The following is a 24,643-nucleotide window of genomic DNA, read 5'->3' as shown; positions in this document are numbered from 1 at the left end:
AAAGTGTTTAACGGATACCATGCTTCTCAGAAGAATGACGATGTATAGCATAGCGAATGTCGGCCTACTACCCAGAAATTATTATTATCAATGTGTAGTGGATTCCCAGAAAGTGTACTTGCAGCAGTTAATTACCCTAAAAGGCTCTAAAAGGCCGCTCTTATAGCTTTCGCTGTGACTGTGCTGCGCCTTCCGCGCAGTTAGAGTGCACTTCTAATACACTGTAACGCAGGCATGGCTTTTTTTTTTTTTTTTTTGAACTTGTAGTTTCTGTTTCCACGCCACCGATGACGAAAATGGGCAATGCGCCGCTTCCGGTTGAAACCGCTTCGGTGCAAACCTCTAGTTATAAATAGCGGCGAAAATGGACCACGCAAGACCACAAAACACCTACTAAGACTGACCTACCTAGCAGCTGCAATGCCACCCAAGTTGGCGCACTTCACAGCGGACGTCCGAGGCAGACCGGTTACTTTTCAAAAACGGCGCGCAGCGCGTGTAGCCAGCAGCCTGTGGCGCTAGAAACAGCTGTGACTACAGTGACTACCACAATGAAAGGATAATAACACACGTGTTTAACTAAGTTTAACTAAAATAGACTGAATAACTTTTATAAAGTGTACAAACTAGTTTATTTGCAACTTATATTTCTTTAACACTTTAACAAAAAGTTATAGCAAAAAAATTTGTGCTTTTAATTTGTTCACCAGATCACCTTTTGCAGTGTTGTATAGTAAATTATCAAAAAAGGTATTAGAAAACAGTAACCAAAACAAGGCAGCGAAGACGCGCTGATCATAGAATTTCTCTTTGACACTGACGCGCCTCCATAACAACACTAACGACGGCAGCGCTCCCTTCACAAACGTGTCAGGCTCAGAAAAGAGCCGGTCCTCGTTTTCCCGCCAAATAACAATTTTTGGCGCTCGATCGTGTGCTGGCGTGTGATATCACCGGTCAATGCTCTGGTGATACTGCGGCTTCACTGTAGGCTTTGATCACACAGTGCAAAACGTGGAAACATGCCGGACGTCGCTAGAAAGCAGGGCGACGACGCAGGCTTCGAATGGATTGGCGATTACGAAGTGCGAAACCGTAGAAGCAAGCACAGATCGTACACGTAAGTCCTATTCGCCGAAGGAGCTTCCGCCGGCATGTCGTCCTTTTAACATTTAAAGGCCCGTGACCTTCGCTCTTTAAAGTGTTGCGTGGGAGAGTGTTTGCCCGCTTTAAGGTGTAGCGTCGCCGATACTTTTTACTTTCGAAGTGTTGACTCCTTGTTCCGGTACGCAGCCTTTGTCCGGGAGTGTGGTTGTTGGCGCGACCCGTTGGAGATGTCTGTCTTATTCACTCGTCTCATGTTTTACGGTGCAGCAAGTTCAAGCTCTCGGGAAAGACCTACGCCGTCGGCGACTACGTTTTGATCCGCGATGACGACAGCATGGACCCGGAAGCGCTTCGCAACTGCTACGTTGGCCGTATCAAGAGCGCCTTCGACACCAGTGAGGCCGTCGCGCTGATCGCATGATGGATCCTGCTAGTGTAGTTTCGCTGAGAAAAATGCACAAATGTCTAATTACAAAGAGCTACGACAAGTTTTAGTCCTTCGTGCTTTGTACTTACCAAAAGTGGCCCCCCCAAAAGTGGCCAGTTCTGCTTACCAAAAGTGGAAAAAATAGTTGATCAAGGGCGTCGGCAGGCGGTGCAAAAGGGGCACTTGCCACCAACTTCTAAATGATTAGAGGAACAAAACATTCGACGACATGCTTGTATCACAATTAATTACAAAGCCTCACACCAAAGAACATACAGTCGAAATTCAATTTAACGAAACCCGATTTCACAGCTACCTTGATGAAGGACAAACAAACGAACAAACATATTTCCTCTGCAGCTCACCTCAATTTAGTTAAATTGAGTTGTAACTGTACTGCTTTATTTTCTTTATCGGAATGTAACATAGAGTGCCTGCGATTGTGTGCTGCGACTTTTGACACATTTACAGACTGTCCATAATAACTCACTCCGAAAGGAGATATTACCGACTACAGCAATACTGCTTGGCATGCAAGAATCCTTCGTTGCCTTTTCCCTCCTTCCATAGTTGCTGTCATGATCTTTTAAAGCGGGCACAAACAAGTGGTCACTTTGCATGGCCTGTTTCATTTCATTCATTCTTTACTCAATTACCACCTACCCTTCCTGTTTAGGTGAAACGGACGGAGACCACCGGTTCGTCACGGTGGCCTGGTACATCCGGGCAATCGAACTTCCACCTTCGCAGCAAGCCAAGATCGTGGACGCTGACTATTTTCGCGAAGTGTTGCTCGACCAACGCAAGCTCTGGTCCGACACAGTTGACGCCGAAACGATTTTCGGAAAGTGCTCGGTGAGTTTTGCCTGCTTTCCACCGTCGTTCACTTGTAACCTCTCGAATTTGTAATTTCAACCTGTAGAATGCCCCGACCAACCACGGTATGAGTATTTTCATCTTGGGTGGCCACGCTCATATTGGCTTTTTGACTAGGAGTGTTCAGGTAGTGGTTCAATTAATGCTCTTTTGGACCTGAAATTTGGGCAGAAATTTCGCAAATTTGGTTGCCAAAAATTTTGAGCTTGCGAGATTCGATATGTTCATATACGTTGACATCTATGAGGTGAATTTGAAACTCTGGGCTTGAACTCCCGACCAGCTTAGTAATCCTCTCCATCAGTTTATTTTCTGTAATTTCACTTTAATGTGTCAAAAAGTATCCAGTTCAATTGGCACCCAAAGTTAATTATGCTATTTACACAGCTCTACTTTTGACCTATGCACATACGGTAGAGAATGGATGTGCTTCTTCATCAAAAGAAGTGTAGCTGCCTTTTGCACATTCAGAGTGTACAAATAATATAGAGAGGTCGGCTTTTTTGCGAGGGAAGTTGTGCCAACGTAACTGTTCTCAACTTCTTAGCAAAACAGAACTTTCAGCAGCATTCAATGCCTTTGGTGTCTGTTGGCACGACTTTAGCCTGAAATTGCCCTTGGCTGTCGCAGGTGCTGACGGTGCCTGCTGGCGTGTCGTCCAAAAACATCTTCGAGATGGTTGATAGCAACGGAAACCCACTGTTTTTCTGCCGGTGGAATTTTGATGGCCATGGCATCACCCCTGCACTCGGGTCTCCATCGCTAACCCCTAGCAGAAAGCTATCGTCCAAGGGCAGAACTTCTTCGTTTTCTCGAGAGCAGTCCCTGGCCAACACACCACGTCGTAGCGTCTCAACACCAATCGGTGGGTTTCCTTTTAACCACTGTTCTTGAATTGGTCTTCCAAGTAACCATTGAATAACCTCATTATCAGAGTTTATTGCATTACAAATTGATTGCTGCAAAAATTTTCTAATGTGTCAGAAACAAGTGGAGTTTATCATGCACTTCAAATGCTCTGATAAATGCGCTGGAAGCTAAGCGCGAAGGGATGACTCGGGGAATGACATTACATCAACATACATCATAAACTACTGCATCTTTCGCGCTGCTTCGCAAGTCATGCCATTTTTTGGAGCCTTCTTCCTAAATAATTTTCTCTTGTTGCTCAGTGACATTGGCAACTCTGTATGTACACACGTCTTACATTTTGTATTACCACTCTTATAATGTCCTTTTTGAGGACTAACAGTAAGAGTAAACAAACAAACCTGCACAGCTTTAAGGAGTTGTCACATCATGCTTACAGGCAAGCAAACACAGTTGAGAGGGGCGATCTCATCGGCACGACAACGAGAAGGCGTATCGGTCACTCTTGAAGGTGTGCCAACGGATTTGCCAAGCCCAGTCAAGTCGAGGTCATCGCCGAACAAGCTGCTTCTCGTGTCGCCGATCAAGATGCGTAGAGATTGCGACACTTGGAACTGCCTCCAAAAATCGACTCCACCACGGAGCCCTGGGAAACGGAAAAGCACCACTGAGACAGAATTGCTTGAAAGAAGGTAGGTCATCTTGTTCGGCACATTTTTTTTGAAGGGGCAGTAAAGTGAAACATTAATTCACCTTAGACGGATAAACTATTTTTTCAAAACTATTGTTGTTAATTTTGCCATCATATGATAACTACAGTAGACTCCATTTAAAACGTTCTCGAAGGGACTATTGTCATTTGTTTGTGGGAGATACCAGCTTTACATGCCAACTTTTCTTACCGGTAAATGATTGCACAGGCGGTGATTGCTCACCGTTACTGTGCAAATGATTGCACAGTAACGGTGAGATAGTGCAGGGCTTCAATACAGTGTTGTCACCTGCACTTTCAATATTGGAAGTGGAGCGGGAGTGGGCATTTTCTCGCCAATTGTCTCCTCACATTAAAAGTCGTGTATTCGATATTGTGAAATTATAATTTAGTACTATGAAAACAACCTTTTGTCCTCTAATCCAAGCAGGCCCTAGAGCTGGGTACACGGGTACTTAAAACACTACTATTAGCCTAGACTCAAATGAATGTGGTAACCGTTGCTTTGAACCAAAATATTTATGTGCCTTTGCTTCCCATTACTCATTATTCCACTTTTCGCCCTTTTTTGTGTGTGTGTGTTCCAGCTCTTTTTCGTCAGAAACTAGGCTCCGCAACCGGGACCTCGGTCTCTTGCACGACGATGTTTTCGCAACACCGCCACGCCGCTCAGACTTGCAAGCCGTGATGCGGCATCGCAAGTGGCGCACGGAACCCGGTAAAGCGGCGTCACGCGGCGACAGCGTGTCGTCGTCGCAACGGCATGACCTCAAGTTTTCGCGGTCGGGGCGCCTGCTGAAGAAAAGTTGGCGGCACTTGATCGACTCCGACGACGACTCCACGAGGTCAGTTGTTGGTCGTGACAGTTTTGCGTCACTTCCTTGCCAGTGATGCCATGCGTGCAGATGAAGGCAATACAAACGAGTGTTGAGTGATTAGCGCAGAATACCATCTGCTAAGTGAATGCTTTGTGCAGTGCACCTTCACAGCCATGTCACATTTTTTTTATTGTTTATCATTGGTGGTTGCCGACTCGAAACTCATAGTCATAGTGCTCTTTGGCCACACTTGACCTTTACAGCAGTAAGCATCATATCATCACGCTTCCATGGCACTATTTTGGCAAAATCTGGCCTTTGCATTATTTGACATTACACATATTCATGGCGAGCAGTAAAAGTATGGAAGGCACAGAGGATGGTAGTATGCCTGCCTTATGACCTATTCTTTTGCAGAGTGTCTACATGTCTGTTGAACAACCAACCCAAATGAACATGCATCTACCAGCGAGTGTTACCTGTACCTTCCGTTTCTCCATTCCTTTTTATCAGTTGTGGTGGCTAAGTGATTTGCAGCCTTCTGCTGCTGCTCTTGAAGCTGCACATTTAATTCTTGACCCTGCAGTTTCCATTTCAGTGGCCATCGTAGTAAAGAAGTCCATGCAATAAATTTATTTCGTGTCGCTACGTCTTGGCATCCCAGCTCCTGTCTGTTATGTGCTACAAAAAATGCTGTTGACATTCTTGCTAGCCACGAGCCATAACGAAACATTCTAAACAGTGTAATCTTTGCATATATGTGTCCGGTGTTATTTAAACGTGTAAATATCGCGATCGTCACCGACCACTTGCATGTCGTGAAAATAGCGAGCCTATTGATACAAGCCATCATTAACATCAAGGAATGCCTACTCTCACCCCATGACACTATCATCTCCAGCATTTCATTAAAAGCATTTACTTCCCTCGGTCTCATCGCTCCTGTGCCTTTAAAGCATTTTTACTCGATGGTTCAAAAATTACCAAGTCATCCTACTCCAATTTTATAAGGTTCATACAGCAGTAAGGTCGGGACGGGGGTAGTGAGGATGCGTGCATGTTCGAAGATGCGTAAATTCTGCTACTCATTTTCTTTGCAGAGCTTGTCGCCACGCTCTTCACTTGTGGATATTTTGGCGGGGTATTTGGCTTGTCACTTTTTTGGTGGAAGTTTAGCAGTGCCTACTTTTTCAGAGTAGGGCACTCTGCTGCTTAATCGTTTTACTGAGAGTCCCGAGAAGACTCGGTATAACGACACTCGTGCAAGCCCTGTAGATTCCGAGTGCACTCTTTTTGCCTCTTCCTGCCACTTGAGAGACAACATAAGTAAAAAAAAAAAAGTAATGCGAGTGTGTCCCACAATCTATAAAGAGAACACGTAAACAAATATAACTTGTAGTGCAATTTTAGACGCAGGAAGAGCCATTGTCTCAGAAGCGCAGCCATGGCGAACCAGAGTGTCGAGTGCATGTGCTACTTCACAGAAGAAATTCAGGAGCTCTTGATGAATTTCGACTGTGAATAAAATGGATAGTTAGTGGCTCAACTCATGAATGGCTTATTAAATTATTTTTAAATTTGTTTATTGCATGTGATTATTTTGTAATTGATAATTTGCTCATAATGAGTGCTACCTTTTGTTTGATAAGGTAACCTCCAATTGAATCTTTGCATCTCGTAAAAAGCATACCACTGCACTGCTCACTGGAAATTTCTACCTAACATGCAAAATAAAAACTGCAGGAATTGTAGAACAGTGCCAAAAAAAACAGCACTAAAAAGGTTAAAGCACTCCTAAACCACCAAATGTTAAAACTTAGTTGTGGTGTTGCGGTCGTGAGCAAGTCTGCAACTAACAAGCAGCTGCGAGAATTTCTCTGAATGGTACTATAATAGTGGGCTCGCATGCGTTGGATGAACGTAATGCAACCCGGTATTTCCTTAGTTACGCTCAGTTGTCTTGTATCTCATTCTGGCTGAGTATTCATTCAGTGTTGAACAAGCAATGTGCATACTGCAGTCATAAAAACAGGTTCTGCAAAATGTTTTTCGGGGCTAGTAGGTTCATGGTTTCTGAGGGAAAAATTGTTGTGCAAAACCAACACGACAGACAAGGAGAGCAGTAATGCCTATCCCGTGTTCCTTGTCCGTCCTTGTGTTGGTTTGCGCTAAGATTTTTTCATCAGGAAACAGGTTCTTTCTGCTGTTGGCATCACCAGATTCACTTCGTGGTGTTGCGACTAATGCTGTGAGTATCGAAAGGCCCAGAAAGGGGCGTGTGGTTTAAAAATTTTTTTTGCCTACACAAGTGATTTGTGGCACTGCTGCATTTGGCTCTATTGATTGTGATGGCATTCTGAACTTTATTCGTGCTTGTACTTGAAAATGTTTAAAGTATATCCGAGGTGACTTAGGAGCCCTTTGAAGAGCTGTTTTTGTCTTCCCACAGTCAATTGCAAAAGCCGTCGACACCTCGTAGCAGACGCAAGCTTGACATGAACATGGCATCAGGGAAGGCAGCTGACGTAACCACTGAGAAGGAGCATTCTGACACGAGTGACGACAAGGCCGCTCTACACAAATGCTCATCACTGCAGGAAAGCGATGCTGCAGTCGTCACTGATAGAGAGAAGAGCCGCTCATCTCGAAAGGTTCGGAAGAATACACTGGAGCTGTGCGCCAAGGCAACCAGGACACCACGCAGCAAAAGTCGGAGCGTGGCTTTCTGTGAGATTCCAGACAAGGCACCAAAAGTTGGGTGAGTCCTTGAATTCTTTTTTCGCCGCGAAAGCTGTTACGAGGTTGCAAGAAAAGCCCGTTTTGGTGGCATAGCGGTCTGCCGCCGGTGTCCTTGGCCACTATTACGCACAGTTATCACAAAAACTTTGAGGACGCCTTAAGGGGGGACGTGGCAAGTAAAACTAATTTTTTTATTAATGTACTGTTTGTGATGAAATTTGGTGTGTGTATGTGGATGATTGTGAGGATTCCAAATATGAAAACCGTTTTCAAATACCTCTTGTACTTTTTGAGTTACAAGCATAATTATACTAATTAATGCTCTTCACACTTAAAGAGATAATTATTGCTAAATGAAATTATTTTTTCATATTATTATGTTCCCAAAGCATCAACTTGTGCAAAGAAGCTATTAGTTGATTTTTCTAGTTCTTGTAACCATAAATAAAATTTCCAAAACATGGATGTTGTTTTGCGCACACATCGCAGTAATTATAAAATGTGTTCTAAAAATTTTAAATGATGAGTAAGAAGAGAGATAAAGCTTTATTGCACTGCTAAAGGCCTCCTGAGCCTAGTGCAAAAAACGGAACGACTCTATCAGTCTTTGTTAGAAAATGACAGATGTTCTAGCGTAGGCACATAGGCGAAAATCAAGAGTTGAGAAAACTGACTTTGAAAGTTCACTCTTGTTTGGAAGTTCACAACATGCCTAAAACACTCAGAATCCTCCTGGGCAGTAATCCTGAGATGCTGTGGCCTTGGCCTCTGTAGAGCGCAACCCAGTTTTGCGCTTCTTTGTCGTGGAACAATGCGCCTTTTGAGCCCTCTTTACCCTTTTGGCATCCTTTTCGGCTGCTCGCCGCAAAGAGCAGTCTCCTGGATTGAAGCCCAGTTGAGCAGTGATCTCTTGCAGCGCACTCTTGCAGCCACCATTGAAACGGCAGACTGCATCTGCAACTGCACTTTCCACACTTCGAAGGGAGGCGAACTGGCTCTTGGACTGGAGTGACCAAATGAGGCTGTTCATACTCTCCACAGCGTTCTGGGTTTTTCCCTGCGCACACCTTTCAAGGAGCTCTTTGTTCGAGAGGCGCTTGTAGATTGGCAGCAGTGCCACTCGCACGTGAGGGGGCAGTTTATGTTTGTGAGGCGGCAGCGGCTCTCCCTTGGCCAATGCCTGATTGTGCGGGCACCAGGAGTCAGTCCCACTTGGGCACAGGTCGTGGTGTGGATCCTGGTCTGTGGATGTTACATGGTAATAAGTGGCCATGATGGCCCTCTCCATGCCAGGAACATCGTTGGGGTGGCTCTTAATGGCCCAGCCATAATAATTCGTCAACTTCTTTATAAGGCCCTGCGTCAGCCGGCCTTTGCCACCCATGCTCAGTCCTCGGCCTTTGGATTTGTGCTCATCAAGAAGGTTGCGCAAGGAAGTGCCCATTCTTTTTTTCACATGGTTCACACACTCCTGTTTCTTAATCAACATGTAGCCATACACCTTGTCTTGCGTGAGGGCAAGGTACGTACGGCTGTCACCGTCGCAGAGCACATTGATGTATCGAAGCTTGTACTTGGTAAACGATCTTTCAAACATGATCCTCGCTGCTTCTACTTCCATTTGGCCTGCATTAGCATCGGTGTTCTTTTGGCACTGTGGCTTGTGTTTCTCAAGCCACTCCTCATAGTTGTCGTCACCAGGCTTGGGGCCAACAGCACAGCCTTGGCAGTAGTTGGACAGGACACAGTGGTCCAAGACCAAGCCTGTGTACAGCTCGATTACACAGCCCACGCCAATATGACTTCTGTGCCCCCTCGTCATCCACGTGCCGTCGTAAATGACGTCAATGTTGCCTGGCACTCCTCCTAGGTCCTTGTAAATGTCATGCACCTTCTGTGCACTTTCTGCTTCAATGCGGGTGGCAGCTGATGTGGTGGCAGGGTGGCTGTACTTCCTTTGCAGTCTCTGGTAGGACTTGTGGTGCAGTGCTCGATGCGAAATGTCCATCGCAGAAAAAATGTCATTTATGGCAGATTGTTTTCTGCCAACTGACTGCACAGCCCTCAAAGCACGCACGTTTACCTCAAAGGGGTTCGTTTTTTGTTGCCCGGAGCACCTCGGGGACGACCACGCACTGTTCACTATGCCACAATTGTCACAAAAAAGTTCCATCCTCGCCGCGAGTCCAAGGCAGTGCGTAGTCTCGAGGCGTATCGACCCTTCGTCGCACTTGTTGCACTTTACTGACGAAAGCAGACCGTTCAGCATCTTCTTATTTACAATGAAGAATGTGGAGTCCTTACCGCCGTCATTTTCGTCACAGCCTTCGTTCAGAAGCTCGAGCTTCCGCTTTGAAGCGGACTTCGATGCTACGGCATCCAAAACATCCCGCCTTGTCTGCGCCCGCTGCGCGATTTCTTCACTGCTCGGAATCTGGGCCGAAACTCGCGATAGAATATTCGACGCGCGCACGCCCGGAGTTGCAACGGCTGCCGACGCGGTGCCACCGCAATCGGGTTCGCGAGAGCGTCCATCACGGTCGACGGCATCCGGCGGTCTGACATACGACGATGTGGCACCTTCCACACTCTCGGCCTCACAACAATCAGCGAAGGGTCTGAGTAAAGGCTCCGTGACGCTTGAAGAGCATGCTCCGTCCGGAACTGCGACTGGGACGGCAGCCGCAGTCGTCTGCCCTTTGTTCCAAGCTTTCCGACGCTTGCCGTACTTGTGGACGCTCCGGAACTTTTTTTGCGACAACATAGCACCGCAGTATGAGCAAGCACTCAGAAGAGACCACCGATGTAAACAAAGCTTGGTAAAAAAAGCACGCGAACTATCACAAAAACAGCAAACTGGCAAAAAACGAAGCGCACGCCGGATGATTCTCGACACGGCGGCCGCAGATGCGCTCGCGCTTCCAAGGTTGCCAAGGTGCACGGCGCAGCTTTGACCAGTAAGAGGTCGCGCCTTCTACCACGTGACCCGCGCAGCCAATTGCCGTTCTTCGTTTTCGTTTTTTTACTTGCTCCTCGCGCTTTTATTTTCACTCGGCGAAATACGAGACCGCGACCATCGGGAAGCCGGCTTTCTCCTCTTTCCAAAGCTACCAAAATGGCGGCCCACGGTCAACAACTTGGCGCGTTTGTGCGGCGTGAACAACACCGTTTCAGGGGCTTTTTTTTCGCACTTTTCGGCGACTAGCCTCGGCAAAAACACTATTTGCGGGATTTGTAGCGCACGTTTCGCTGTAATATTTTAGAACAAGGAAGTTGAAGGTCTGAAGATTACGAAAAAAAAATAAATCAGAAAATCGCATATTTTGACCAAAATCGGCACTTTACTTGCCGCGCCCCCCCTTAATTTCGCCTTCGAGAGCAGAACGCGATGGTGTAACAGGGCCTCGAGCGCATCACCTTCTCGTTTGCTAGCCTGGCTTCGGTTCTCAGTGGATGCCTCAAGCATGTTGTAAGAAAAAAATGACTGTGTACATACCATACTTACTCGCATAATCCTAGCACTTTTTGGCGGAAAACTGATGCAAAGTTGGGGGGTGCGAGAATTACGCGGTGGAAACTTTTCACGAAAACGTACAGAGCAAGAAAGAAAATGAAGTGGCCGCAAATCGGGATTCTCACACCAACAACAGCAAGCTTTGAAAAGTACTAATTAAAATTTACCTCAACAATAATAGCAGAGGTTCAACACAAGGCAAGATTTATTTAAGACACAAAAAGTGCAAGCTACTCGAGAATTAGAATACCATACGCAAAGCTTGTGGGCGTTGCGGTAGCTTTCGTCACTCAACCAGAGCCCTCAAAAGGTAAGCGTAGGATGTCAGTATTGGGCTGATGGGTATTTAACAGAATTGTCCGCAGTTTCCTTCTGAAGAAATAAAGTTTACCATCAATCCCAGTCTTAGGCACACGGCAGGCCCAACGCGTCTTGGTGGCTTTCAGCTGCCGTCACCAGTAGCGAACACAAAACTCGTCTACTCCAAAGGGCCTACCGGCGGCCCTGTTGCCGTTGTTTAATGCATGATCAATCACTTTCAACTTTAAAGCAGCCATGTCGCTTCAGTATCGCCCCATAACGTGACAATATTATCAGTACAACATACAAAACACACCGCAACGTGCACTTGCCGCTTTGACTTGGATTGGATTGAATCTCCGTGCAATAATAGTATGCTTGATGCTTAAGAGATGGCGTCAGACGACGCGCGCTATCATCATCAACGGCTGGAATGAGCAGGCGATGTAATTTGCGGATTTTTCGGGGGCGCGATAATTACTCGAAGAAAAAGTATCGTATTTTTGTTGGGCGATGTGGAGGATGCAAGAATTACGCGAGTAAATACGGTAAGATTGGCCATTTCAAACTATCCTAGAATGCCTGCTTCTTTAAGTACACTTGTCAACGTAGGCTTCTGTGAATATTAGTCTTCGAATTCACTTTCATGGCAAGCGATTTATAACACCATTTACCCTTGGTGGTATGTAGATCTCGCAGGAGCTTGAGCACTGTTTTCAATCGCCTCACGGCCCTACATTTTCTTTGGAAGCTGCCCTTGAATTGCGCTCGAAAAGGGGGCCCCTTTCTGTACCCACTTGTGATCTGGAACGGAACAAGAAAAAAACAGCTGCCTGCACCCTGTGTCAGAAACCATCACGTGGCAGGATACGCAGAGGGATCATTCCATGTGCCGCGCTTTAAAAGTAGTGAGCATAAAGTTCCGCATTGTTGACACTTGCACGCATTGCTCTAACATAAAGGAGTAACACCTGTAGTAGTTGTTAGTTCACGCTTGTTCTGTGTATACTTCTGTGTCCTTTTTGAGAGTCCTTTCTTGCTTCGGCGGGAAACTACAAGTATTCGGCTACTTATCGTTCTTTGTGTGACATTTCAATTTCTTTTCAACGCATTCATTGCTTCGACCTTGCAGCAAAACTGCAACTTTTTGCTTCATTCATTTTTGTTTTACTTCCACGTATCTCTAGAGTTTCGTGTGCATCCCCAGCGTCGCGAAGTGAAAGAAAGGCACGGTCCGTGGTTGAAGAGTGCTACGCAACTCCACCCCCCAGAAAAACGGCCGACGACTCTCGGCCATCTCGGGCCACAAAGTCCCACACGGAACCCAGAAGACACGCAGAAACCGGCTCCCTCACTCCCAGCAGACCCGCATCGACTAGGTCTGGCCGCAAAGTTAGGAGTGTTCGCTACACCGAAATCTCCTGCTCCGATGACGAAGTGTTCACGAGGTTTGTTCATTAATGCCACTTTTTCTTTTTTTTGCATTCAACTGTTCCCACAGCTCTTTGTCACACAGTTGTCCTACAGCTCATTTCTGCCCCCCCCCCCTCCCCCTTTTTTTCTTTTACCTCTCCTGGGTCCTTGTCAGTGGGTTTCAAGCCTATGCCACTATTATAAAGGGTAAAGATCAATAGATGATGCACTCAGACCTTGGTGTAACGAACCCGGATATAATGAAATATTGGTCATGAAGAAGTAAATCAAAAATTTAAAAATAGTCTTCCAATAGATATGGTGTTAGGATTAAACCATTATAACAAATTTTGGGTATAATGTTTGTGTAAGATGAAACTTTGTAATAATGAGGTTTGAGTGTATATAACAGTAAGACGAGAACTAACTTGTGGAGTGTTGTGTACATTTCGGTCTGTCTGACTCGACTGCGCCACAAATAGTTTGTGGGGTGCTGTGCCCTGCTAATTATCGTAAGACCTCAGTGATTTAAATCTCGTGGTGTCACTAAAATATTCTTATCAACCGAAATTCGTATTGCCTAGGCCTGTACGAATATTCCAATGCTTCAAATATTCGAACGAATTCGCTTCTATTCAAATGGTTGAAAATTTTGGAGTACTCTAAAAAAACCAATAACCGTTATTAGTCTGCATGTAACTTTCTGCAAAAGTAGTTTCACTGCAGTAGAGGGGTGCTAAGCCGTGAAAACACCTATCCAGGGGAAAGCTGAACTACCGCGAAGCTCCACGGCCAAATTAAACAGACCTACATTTTACAGCATGCTGGCCGAGGAGATTGGTGATGGGTCACGTGTGTTCAGTATAGGAGGATGCGTTGTTCAATTCACACATAAAGGAAGGAACTGTTACATAATCCTTTTTTTTTTTTTTTTTACACAGTCATATGCTGTGCTTGTCTAGTGGTTATAATGCTAAACTGCTGACACAGAAGTTGTGGGATGGAATCCTACCCGCGGCAGCTGCATTTGGATGGTGGTTACATGGTGGAGGCCCATGTACTTACATTTAAGTGCAACACCAGATGGTTGAAATTTCTGGTGTTCTCCACTACAGTGTCCTTCAGAATCACATGATCGTTTTGGGACATAAGAGCTCATCAGTTATAATTGGGGATTGTTCTCCTAGGCAGTCACTGATGTGATGATTATGCTTGACACTGTCGATCCTGGCTGCGTATCTTTTTTTTTTTTTGTGTGTGTGTGTGGGTGTGAAATTCTTGCTCAAGTCTGTGTTCAACTGCAATCCAGTGAGGCGGACCAAAAGCAGACGCCGCGGAGCAGACGAAAACTCAACCTCGATGTCAAGCCGAATAAGTTGCAGATCAACACGGGCCTGGAATGCGACACGAGCGATGACGAGGACCCAAACTTTGATGAAGTCTTTGCAAGCTGTTTATCGTCCAGCGAAGAAGAGGACGTCGACTTTCAGACACCAACAAAGAAGCTGCAGAGAGTACGTTGGCAGTCTTTAAATTTGTTGGTGATAAAATGCAGATGAGGTACAAGTGAGCCACCATTGGATAGGAGTAAAAACAGAACCAAGGCAGCACTAAATGCTCTTGATAATTTCAACTAACCAATACGTCATTGTAAAAGGTGCCCAGCAAGATTCTTGAATGTTGCTTCCAATATCTAGCAGCAACATTTAGAGTGTTGAAAAACTCTAGCCAACAGTTTAGAACTCTGGCCATTGTGCTTCTCTTTTCGACTTTTTCATGTTGAAAAATCGTCGCCATAAAGTATATCCAAGTTACACGTCTGTCACCTTGAGTCTGCTTTTAACATGAAACTTTTGCCCTCTACATAGGCGATTGTATTGTGCTGAAAACATTTTAAACAAAAATCTGTCCTACAAGTCTTTGTTTTCACTTTTTATTTTCCAAACGTTAATCAGAAGCCATCTGCAATGCGAACTCCACGCACATCTGCGAAGAAAACACTCCCTGGGACACCACGGACTCCACGGACCCCAAGAATGTCAACACTGTGTCTCACTCCGTCTATTCCGAAGAGGAGTCAGGCCATCGAGGGACCTCGAACACCGCTCGACATAGCCAAGTCACGGTAAGATGTGGGCCGATGATGCCTTGCTGTTTCCTTTGTAGGCTCTCCCATATTTTTCACACAATCGTAAAACACCCCGCTGTTGTACTATGATACGTATGGAGCAGAATGAAGTGTAAAAATTTATCGAAATCAGGCCAGTACATCGCTCTCAAAAGTGGAAAAACCTTGTCCTACTTACTCATGACGGCACCAGCTTGAATGTTTGACCACCGTCTATTTGGGACGAAACAGCCAAGACAATCGGCACAAAGGAGCACTTCTCAAATTGTGCAGGGGGGGTGCATTAAAACAAATATTGATGTGGATCAAGTCCCCATGGGGTTGCTAGAGAGACTGACCGACACAGGGATAGGCACTGTCAGTCGCACAAGTTTGCTAAGAATGCCTTATCATTTAACCTAGTTCAAGTTAACGAGCTTTCCCTGTATTTGCCTTTAGCGTCCCTTCAGAAGGGTGGTTGCCTGCAACTAGTACATCGTTCTTGATGTTCCTTTCCTCATACAAACCTGCAGGCTGCACGTGTCCGCTGTGCCGACCTGTCTTCCGTGCCGGGAGCAAGAGTTTGCGGACATCTATTCATTTGTTGAGGGCAAACTGCAAGATGGCACAGGAGGGTGAGTCACTGAAGTCTTTCTCGCTTTAACTTACTGCAAGAGATCCGAATCTGTTAATTAGTTTCTTACAAAAATATGAGTGAAGTTGCGGGCTTTTACTCCAGCATTTCATTGTGCAAGCAAATGTTTTCACCCTGCCTACGAGATCGTCAATGCAAGAGACGCCTTAGAAACACTTGCTGCCGTCATACGTTGCCGTCACTTTCTCATTACTGCAATCTCCAAGTAATGAACATCAAGTGCACCATATAAAAATTGTGGGTGCACGTGAGCATAAGCAGACAGTGAAAACAAATATCGTGGGTGAACATGGGCAACTGTCTTCAATCTGTGAAATGAAAGAAATATGCTTGTGACTGCTGGGATAACATTTTTTTTACCTAAGCTCATGGTTCTTTCATGTACAGTGACTTACGTTATTATGGTAAGCCCACAGATATCGCATCACTGTTCAGGACATTTTTCATGCCTGTTTAAAGCACCGGTATGTAGCGGTTCCACCTGTTGTGGCTGACCTTGCCAAATGAGCAGTTTACGCGTCACTCCGTTTCTCCTCTCGAAGACTTGGGAATTGACCATCCCCCTAGAAATAGCTGCACAACAAACTCATACCAGCAATATCAAAGCCACCCTTCTTGTTCATTTGTGCCTCACAGGTGCATGTACATTTCGGGCGTGCCTGGCACTGGCAAGACGGCCACCGTTCACGATGTCCTCAGGGTGCTGCAAGAGTCCGTCGACGGCGGCCACGTCCCGTCCTTCAAGTTCGTCGAGGTTAACGGCATGAAGCTCACCAGCCCCGCACAGTGCTACAGTCACATACTGAGGGTGAGTTGTCGCACTTATGCTCACGAGACTTGTCCCAGTGACGGCTTGCTGGCATCTCGTTTGCTGTTACAAAACAGCATGAACCTGAACTGCGAGCCTGAAGGTTCGCGTCAAATGGACCATGCTAGATTTATTGAACAGCCTCGATATAACAAAATACCGGTTCTAACAAAGTAAATTAAAAATAGTTTTGCAATAGATAGTGTTCAGAAAAATCATTTGTAACGAAGTTTTGAATATAACGAACCTATTTTAATAGAGGATGCAACTTTGTTACGATGAGGTATGAGTGTACTTCTCATTTTGTCGTGCAAAAAAAGGCTAGGTGCACAGAATGGCACATAAGTGGCTGTGAACTTCCCCTCGTTCTAAAGTCGCCTACGTAAACCTCTCATGCCGTGTAAGGGCACTTGCCATGTAACTATATGCATCATGCATATGGTTATATGAAAAATCCTTGAGCACAGGGCATTAGCCAGTGCTTGATCAAGAGGTCTTGTATTCTTCAAGGCTGTAACCGCACAGTTTCTTCCTCTTTTGTTTGGGTCGGAAAAATGAAAGCAAGTGTGCAGTAGAAGCCTTTGTTTATATGCTTCTATCCTTTGCCATGTTTCTTCTTCCCTCCATCCCTTGTTCTTTCCAGTTTTGGATGTACAAGTTGCGATTGCCAAGGCATTTAAATTACGCACTCATGTGTCATTGGCGCATGCTGAATATACAAGCGCTGACACCGTCGACAAAATGGACCCTTTTCATGAATCACAAGTGCGCTTCTCTGCACTGTGTATTGGCCCAAGTAATGGCAACACCTGTCATGCTTCAAGCGGAGACCCCGTCCTAGTTGAACATGCTGGCGCTTGCCTATTATTATCGCTTATATCAAGAGAGCCGACTATAAATTATCCACATCATTGCGTAAGCAAACCGTGCTTGAACAGGCTATTTGCAGTAAGTGACTAACCGCCATTAGTTCATGAGACTGCTTAGCTGGAAAGCTAACTTCACAATTTTAAAAAGGGTCTTTGCTGTTTCGCTGATGAAATAGTTGACATAATCATTATTGGAAGCACACTTCAGCACGGTAACGCAGCTTACAATAACGATTCGGTTCACTGGCCTACCGAATGCATGTAGCGCGACTGCCGGTGTGTTCGATAAAACAACAATCGCAGGCATATATGATTCCTTTCTGGAAGCAGGCACGATGCAAGATCGTGAAGATCGTGTAGAATTCGGAAACTTTAGTGAGTGAAAACAAAAAGTGAAGCGGAACACAAAGGCTGCCTGCACGGCAGCAGCAATCCACAAAGCAAGTGCTAGCACTAGTTGAGCAGATGATGCAAGGACCAACCGTCGGACCAGGCCACAGCGTCATTGCGTGAAAAGACCAATAGCAGCTGCGCGTTTCCCCGCTCTCTTGAGGAGCCTGCACTCAGTTCAGTCGCAGCTGTGCGTCGAGAAGTGGTAAACTCTAAAAGCCTTCGCGAACCCTTCCATTCGTAAGCAAATCGTGTTTCAACCGCAACAACAACACTACTACTGCCTGGGGCAGTACAACAAAAGAAAAAAGGCGCCGGAATTCGCAAACACAAAGTGGCGCCACTCGGGTGACTGGCGCGCGAGCAGTGCTTGCTCAAAGCTGTGCTTGTTTCAGCACTTGCTTGGTTGGCACAGCAGCTGTCACTGCTTGTTCTTACCTAATTCGAAGTACACTCAAACCTCATTATAACAAAGTCACATCTACCACGAAAATACTTGTTATATGCAAAATTTTATTACGAACAATTATTCATAACACTGTACCTATGACAAACCTATTGGTTACGTAGTTTGTTATATAACCAATCATTCATTATATCCCAATTCGTTATATCGAGGTTTGAGTGTACATTTCCTATATGTACTATTAGGTGTTCATAAGTACCAGAAAGATATTTTGTTATACATACAACAAATTATACAGTTCTTCAAACAGTTTTGGGATTTTTCTTGTATATTTGGTCTCTTGGTGCATGTAGGCTAAGAAATGCTTCACATTTAAAACGGCACATTTAGGAAAATTTACGAAAAGAACAAGTTCATGACAACTCCTGATGTTATGTTCATCCTCTCTTGCAGGCGTTGACTGGGGAAAATGCAACGCCGGAGCAGGCGGCAGAGCTCTTAAGTCGTCGTTTTGAACGGCCCGGTCCTCGACATGATCCGATTGTCCTTCTAGTCGATGAGCTTGACCTGCTATGGACGCGCAAGCAGCAGGTCCTCTACAGCCTGTTCGACTGGCCCACCAAGCCCAAATCCAGGCTCATTGTGCTGACGATTGCCAACACCATGGATTTACCCGAAAGGCTCATGTCGAATCGTGTGTCGAGCCGGCTGGTGAGTTTTTTATTTATATTTGTCTGCCCAATTAACTTTATGCCATTTCAATGCTGGACAATGCAGCATAGCTAATTAATAGTTAAGTTTTTTGCGGCATTGTACGTGTGCACAGTGAAAACTGCTGAAAAAGGCCCATAGGATTGTGCACAAAAGTCAATAACAACTACTACGTAAATGAAGAAGCAGTGTGCTCGGCCAAACATTTAAATAGATTTATTAAACGCACGAAGAACCTCGTGTACAGGATCCCACTGTCCTACGGAGCTCATTATGTCGAACAGATGAGAAGGTATGTCAGTGAGAGGCTGCAGAAGCACCGATACAACTGCGACCTTTTGCAAGCTCTATGGCATCTGGCGACACACTATAGCAGGTGCGCGTGTTGTTCCGTGTTAGAATAAAGTGAAGGTGCACAAAAGTCGAGCAGGCTAGCAAAAAAGAGTTGAAGCCTTCCCCATAAAAACAACAGCAAACGATGCGTGTGTAAGTGTGCCGTTGATAGCACTCGGCCAAACGGAAATTGACCCGATAAACAAGGACAGGGAGTGGCCGTAGCTTGGACAGATCTGCACATACGTATGGTTTCTGTGTATACGTCATGTTCATCTACGTATGAAATGGTTGTTTGTGCTGATGCGTTTTTTTTTCTGAATTTTCGTCGCTGTCTTCAGTGCTTTTTGTAATGTTCATGCACGAAATGTTTTGGTCATGTCTAACGAACTTGCCCACTGTCACGTGTTTCTTCTGCAGTGCATTTCTTAAGTATATCACGTCCTTGCACATTACTGCAGGGATTGACCAGGATGACCTTTCACCCCTACAACCACAAGCAGCTGCAAGAGATAGTGCTGTCCCGGATGCAAGGACTGGAAGCTTTCGACCCTGATGCGGTACAGCTTGTCGCAAGAAAGGTAAGGACGTAGTCGTCACAATCTTTAGTGTTGCTTGTTTTGACTGCAACTGCACTTAAACTTGCGCCAGAACGAGACAAACTACTCTTTATTCACGAGCATGACATACGCGCACATGCAAGCCTTATGTGGATAGCTGACGACGCAGGAAGCGATCCACACCAGGCGGTGACTCCATTCAATCTCAGGACGAATAGTGGGAGTTTAGCGGTTTGAGAGACGTGGACGACAGCTGGCATTGTAGGGATGCCTGTTTCCAGCAAGAGTAACACCACCAAACATCACCTCCTCTAGTTCACGGTGCGGTCGCTAGATGCCGTGCTTTGCAGAAAACTTGTTAAATTCATAATATTTCTCTAGTTGCTGCCTAAAACGAACGTTGCGTCTATCCATTTCAACGCCTAATTTTTCACTTTGGCTGAAAATCTTGGCAGCGAAAATTTGGTTCAGTACCCCTTCAAGTACTTTTTCTTGGCTATTGTATATATACTACGCATATTACGAGATAAAGATTCGTTGTTGCTACTTTAAACATTAGGTTCTGCTGAGGATGTTAGAATCCCTAACCAAATTTACCAGGACGTTTAAGTTTATGACCCAGCAACACGAATTATATGGAAAGTCTGCTATCTGAAACAGTCGACAAGTACCTGAAGTCATGAAAATATATCAGTGCTGTTGGGCGGAGCCAACATTTTTGCTTAAGTTGTAAAAATGTATACTTCATTTTCAATTCAGATAGATGAGCATCGATGCGAACTTTAGTAGCATTTTTATTCAACTAAGTCACTGATGCAGAAAAAATTATGGTGTGCATTTTCCATTGTGTCTCTTCAGCAGCTTAAAAAAGTGTTTGTGTTGACTCTGTTCATTTCTTTGTGACGCTGCAGCTTCTGTACATGTTAAGGTTACTAGATAAACAGGAGACTTCTTTTGGTTTTTATCAAAATCGTAGTAAGCACAGGATATGTGGAAGGAGCAGCTGACAGCTTTGTGACTGTGGGAGTTATCTTTGCTCTCATCCAAACAGGTGGCAGCAGTGTCCGGAGACGCGCGGCGGGCGCTCGACGTCTGTCGTCGCGCCACCGAAATTGCGGAGCACTCGTTGCACGAGAGTCCCAAGAAAACAACGCGCCACGTTGTCGGAATGGCCCACGTCGACTGTGCAATTCAGGAGATGTTCTCGTCACCCAAGATACGTGCCATAAGGTGGGATTCCTTTTTCGTGTTTTAGAACCGTAATCTGTCTTCTGTCCTGGTGAACACTAGCAACACTATGTAGCCCTAGATGATTATTACTTTAGCTCGACAAATGCTTCCCAAAACAGAGCTAGCATAGTGTACTAATTGGCGAAACTTATCGGCTCGACCCGCCATGGTGACTCACTCACTGGCTACATCATTATACTGCAGAATTCAGTCATGGTTTGAATTCTTGGACTGTGACATGTTGGAGAGCACTGCTAGTGCATGGTTAAGAAGGCCAAGGTGCTCAAAATGTACGTAGAGTTGTCCACCATGGCATCGCCTATAAGCGTTTTAATTGAAAATGTTAAATTCTCCAGTCACTCACTCAATGGCCAGCATTTGGTAAACGGTGATTCAAAATGGCATGTTGCCTTACATCTTCTGTACAGTGGGCAAAACTGATACAAATGTGAGAAGTTTTTGAAGGATAGTCTCTGCTTTTGTTCTCTGTAATTGTTTCATTATAAAGCCTGCAATATTGAGTACAGTCAAACCTCATTATAAAAACAGTCACATCTGCCACAAAAATACTTCGTTACATCCAAAAATTCATATAAACGATTATTTGTAACACTGTATCTAAGGCAAAGCTGTTGGTCACTTTGTTTTAACCAACGGTTCGTTAACTCAAACCTCGATATAACAAACTCGTATGTAACGAAATATGGGTTATAGCGAAGTAAATAAAAAAAGTCTCGCAGTAGATTTAGGGTTAGTGATATACCTTCATAAGGAATTTTCATGTATAACAAACTTACTTGCGTGTTAGGTTCAACTTTGCTATAATGAGGCTTTAGTGTGTACCGAGATTTGAGCGTTGTTTGCTGCAGCGCTTCTGAATTATTGGTTGCCGAATGCCTTTTCATCGTGGACTGGGAAATCTCCTGTTACGCAGGTGCCTCTCGCAACAGGAGCAGATCTTTCTGCGAGCAGTGGTTGCAGAGTTTCGTCGTACGGGTGTTGAAGAAACGACCTTTTCCAAGGTCTACAATCAGCACATCACCATCTGCAGGCTCGAAGGTAAGTCCATGTCAAAGAAAACAGCACAGCTCCTGTCACATCAGCAGTGTGTGAAATGTTCGAAATTTCCCAAATATTACAAAAATGCTACATATGTATTCAGAAACTTTATTTTTTCACGTGTTTTCATCTCTACGAAGAGCTTCCCTTTTAGTACATGTGCCATGCTTGAACCTATGCAAACACTAGATTTCTGCATTTATAGGTTTTCTAGCCACAAGACGACAGTGGACTTCAGGTAGAATGTCAGAACTTTTGTGTTATGTGGTTCTGCTTCGTCCGTTGTGCTCCCAGTTCTCTGAACGAATATAAATTGTGAACTAGCTCATTGATGGATTCTTTTGATTTGAAGTTTATCGGCGTTTTCATTTTGGTTCGACACTAGCGCGATATTTTACATTCGAGTCGTCATTCTGCCAAGATGCACGAATAAACTGACGCATCGCGAACAATCCTTCGATAGTCGTCTCATGCTGTTTGTTAATGCATGCGTTTCGTGATCATTTTTGATGACGGCTTATTCGTTTCATTTTGTCGATGTAGGAGTGAAGCCCCCAACTTTTTCCGAGGTTTCCAGCGTCAGCTCACGGCTGTCAAGCTGCCGACTACTGCTGTCAGAGCTCGGCACGAATGATCTCTTCCACAAGATCCAACTGAACGTCAGCGTTGACGACGTCAACTACGCGCTGAAGGAGGCATAGCCCGACGTTCAGAAGGTGTTTTTTTAGTCATCCAGTGTTCTTAGTCATCCTTGATGAAGACGGTGTCAAGTGGTGCAGTGAGTCAATTAGCTCTCGGAGAATCTCTGAAACTTGTGCGAGGTGGAGGTGTGCCTGTTTGTATTGTTCTGTGCTATATGTTGTATATATATGATTGCCACTCATCTAATTTCTTATTATGGAACTTCTGTTCCCCAGTTTTTTCTTTATACGGTACACTCATTCAAAGCATGTAGACTACTTTATGCCAACTACGAGGTTGGCTGCGATGCAACTTTTCAACATGACTGCACCGTTTTTTTTTGTTTTGTTTTTTTCTCAGTTGGGTATAACTTTGGACCGTAGAACTTAGGAAGTTTCCTAAGTTATGTGAACTTTGTTCAAAGTGAGCTGTACAGCTCTGCGCAGTAAGCAAACTGATCATGTTAAGTCTAATAGACAAAACTTGTCCTTTTTTTGCTGTCACATTACTTTTAAATGTTTTTACATTTGACAAGCTCACTTTTTGGAGCTGTTTTTTGTGACATAAATATTTTTGTCTTTTTAAAAGGGAACATGGACCTTGAATATGTCCTCTGGACTGGTACATATAGTTATGTTCTTGTTGTAAACTTGTTTCATATCTCTGAATGCAATTTGCTATGTTTAGAAGCGAATGGCTCAACTACTTTTCATTTAACATACGATATAGGTAAAACGAAATTCCTCAATTTACTTGTTCTTATGGCATTTCTAATTCACAAAATTTACAAAAGAACTTGTTTTTCTATTAAGCTGCCTCATTAGTTTAAAAAGTTTCAATGTATAATTTTTGTATGAAAAAGAGTGGCATATTGTTAAAGCAACTGTGAATATGAAAGTTCGTATCATTAAATTGGATATCATTGGCAGTTTCTAGTGAGACCTTTTCTCATTAAGTATTAATTCAGTCATGTTTGTGTGTGAAACACAACGCCCTTTGAAGAGCTTGAAGCTAAGCCCCTTTAAATGTTATGTAATCTTCCTTGACAAAGTTGGTGTTAAATAGTGGGCAGTGCTTATGCCACTGTTTTTTAAGCAGCATTTTACATTTTACACTGCGCTGTGTTCTGGCATTCATGCCCTCAACTTGTGGTTATATGTGCTGTCTCATGATGTTTGAAGAAGCAACTTCTCACTTTCGGTAAACCTGTTTGAGGACATTTTCCAGAAAATTTTTAAAGCATGTTTTTTCACCGTTTGACGAAGCCTGCTTGGTGAATATATTTTTGAAAACATTTTTTTTAGGTTTTGGGATTTTAATGGTGCCCATTGTTCTTTCAGTGGCATGCCACTACTTTGTTAGTTGTTATGTTACTGTAGTGAATGTGTTTTCATAGCAACATGATTAAGTCACCTGAGGACTTTTTAATGTAGTATAGGCATAGTTTCAAAGTGTGCATGACATTTTTCAAGGTGGTGAGTAGCAAACTCTAAAACTAGCTGTTCTTGTTTGCCATGTCACGATCACTTTGCACATGTTCTCGTTCAGTGCAAATGATGCCATGCTTTGTTACAATGCATGCTATTGTATTTAAGGCCTACAAGCTTTTGTGAAGGTCTGGGACTATTGTACTTTTCCTGTGTAAGGCAGCCAATGCCTGCTGTCTGGTTAACCTTCCTTCCTTCGTCACTTGACCATCACTGCCATGCGCCATTTTGCCATGTCTGGGACACTTCTAGTCCGAACTGTAAGCAAGGCTTGCGATGCTTGCGTGAATTTCCAAAGTTTACCAGACAGTGCACGATTTACGTGCTGCCTCTGAATAAATTTCAAATGTCAACACATAAGCTTGGTGGGGCTCATTTATTGCTTGCAGCAAGTTTTTGTGTAAATGAAGAAAGTTGACTAGACGGGCGCTTCTACCTTTTATCTCACTTTTAAATCCAGCTAGCACAAGAAGTCAAGCTGTACTTATCTGAGCCTGTAAGTTGCTATTGTACCTATATCTGTTGACATGCATCTTTCTGCAGGTTTCAACTACTCAGTTTATAGAATTTT

General features: G+C 44.4%; 1 protein-coding gene across 1 annotated transcript; it reads left to right on the top strand.

Annotated features, from left to right (window-relative positions):
- The first annotated feature begins 909 nt into the window (after window positions 1–909).
- On the top strand, window positions 910–24,432 carry Orc1 (origin recognition complex subunit 1). Its single transcript, XM_075875450.1, has 17 exons — window positions 910–1,120; window positions 1,375–1,502; window positions 2,211–2,389; window positions 3,041–3,275; window positions 3,720–3,972; window positions 4,580–4,837; window positions 7,260–7,568; window positions 12,551–12,811; window positions 14,086–14,290; window positions 14,732–14,901; window positions 15,417–15,518; window positions 16,175–16,346; window positions 18,465–18,722; window positions 19,517–19,636; window positions 20,667–20,845; window positions 21,780–21,904; window positions 22,448–24,432. The coding sequence occupies exons 1-17, from the start codon at window positions 1,023–1,025 to the stop codon at window positions 22,603–22,605; spliced, it is 3,210 nt and encodes a 1,069-aa protein (XP_075731565.1). The 5' UTR covers window positions 910–1,022; the 3' UTR covers window positions 22,606–24,432.
- The last annotated feature ends 211 nt before the right edge of the window (window positions 24,433–24,643 follow it).

The sequence above is a fragment of the Rhipicephalus microplus genome, chromosome 10 (genome assembly GCF_043290135.1).
Source record: "Rhipicephalus microplus isolate Deutch F79 chromosome 10, USDA_Rmic, whole genome shotgun sequence".
Classification (NCBI taxonomy): Eukaryota; Metazoa; Arthropoda; class Arachnida; order Ixodida; family Ixodidae; genus Rhipicephalus; species Rhipicephalus microplus.
The sequence above is the reverse complement of the archived record's forward strand: the minus strand, read 5'-3'. Positions and strand labels throughout refer to the sequence as shown.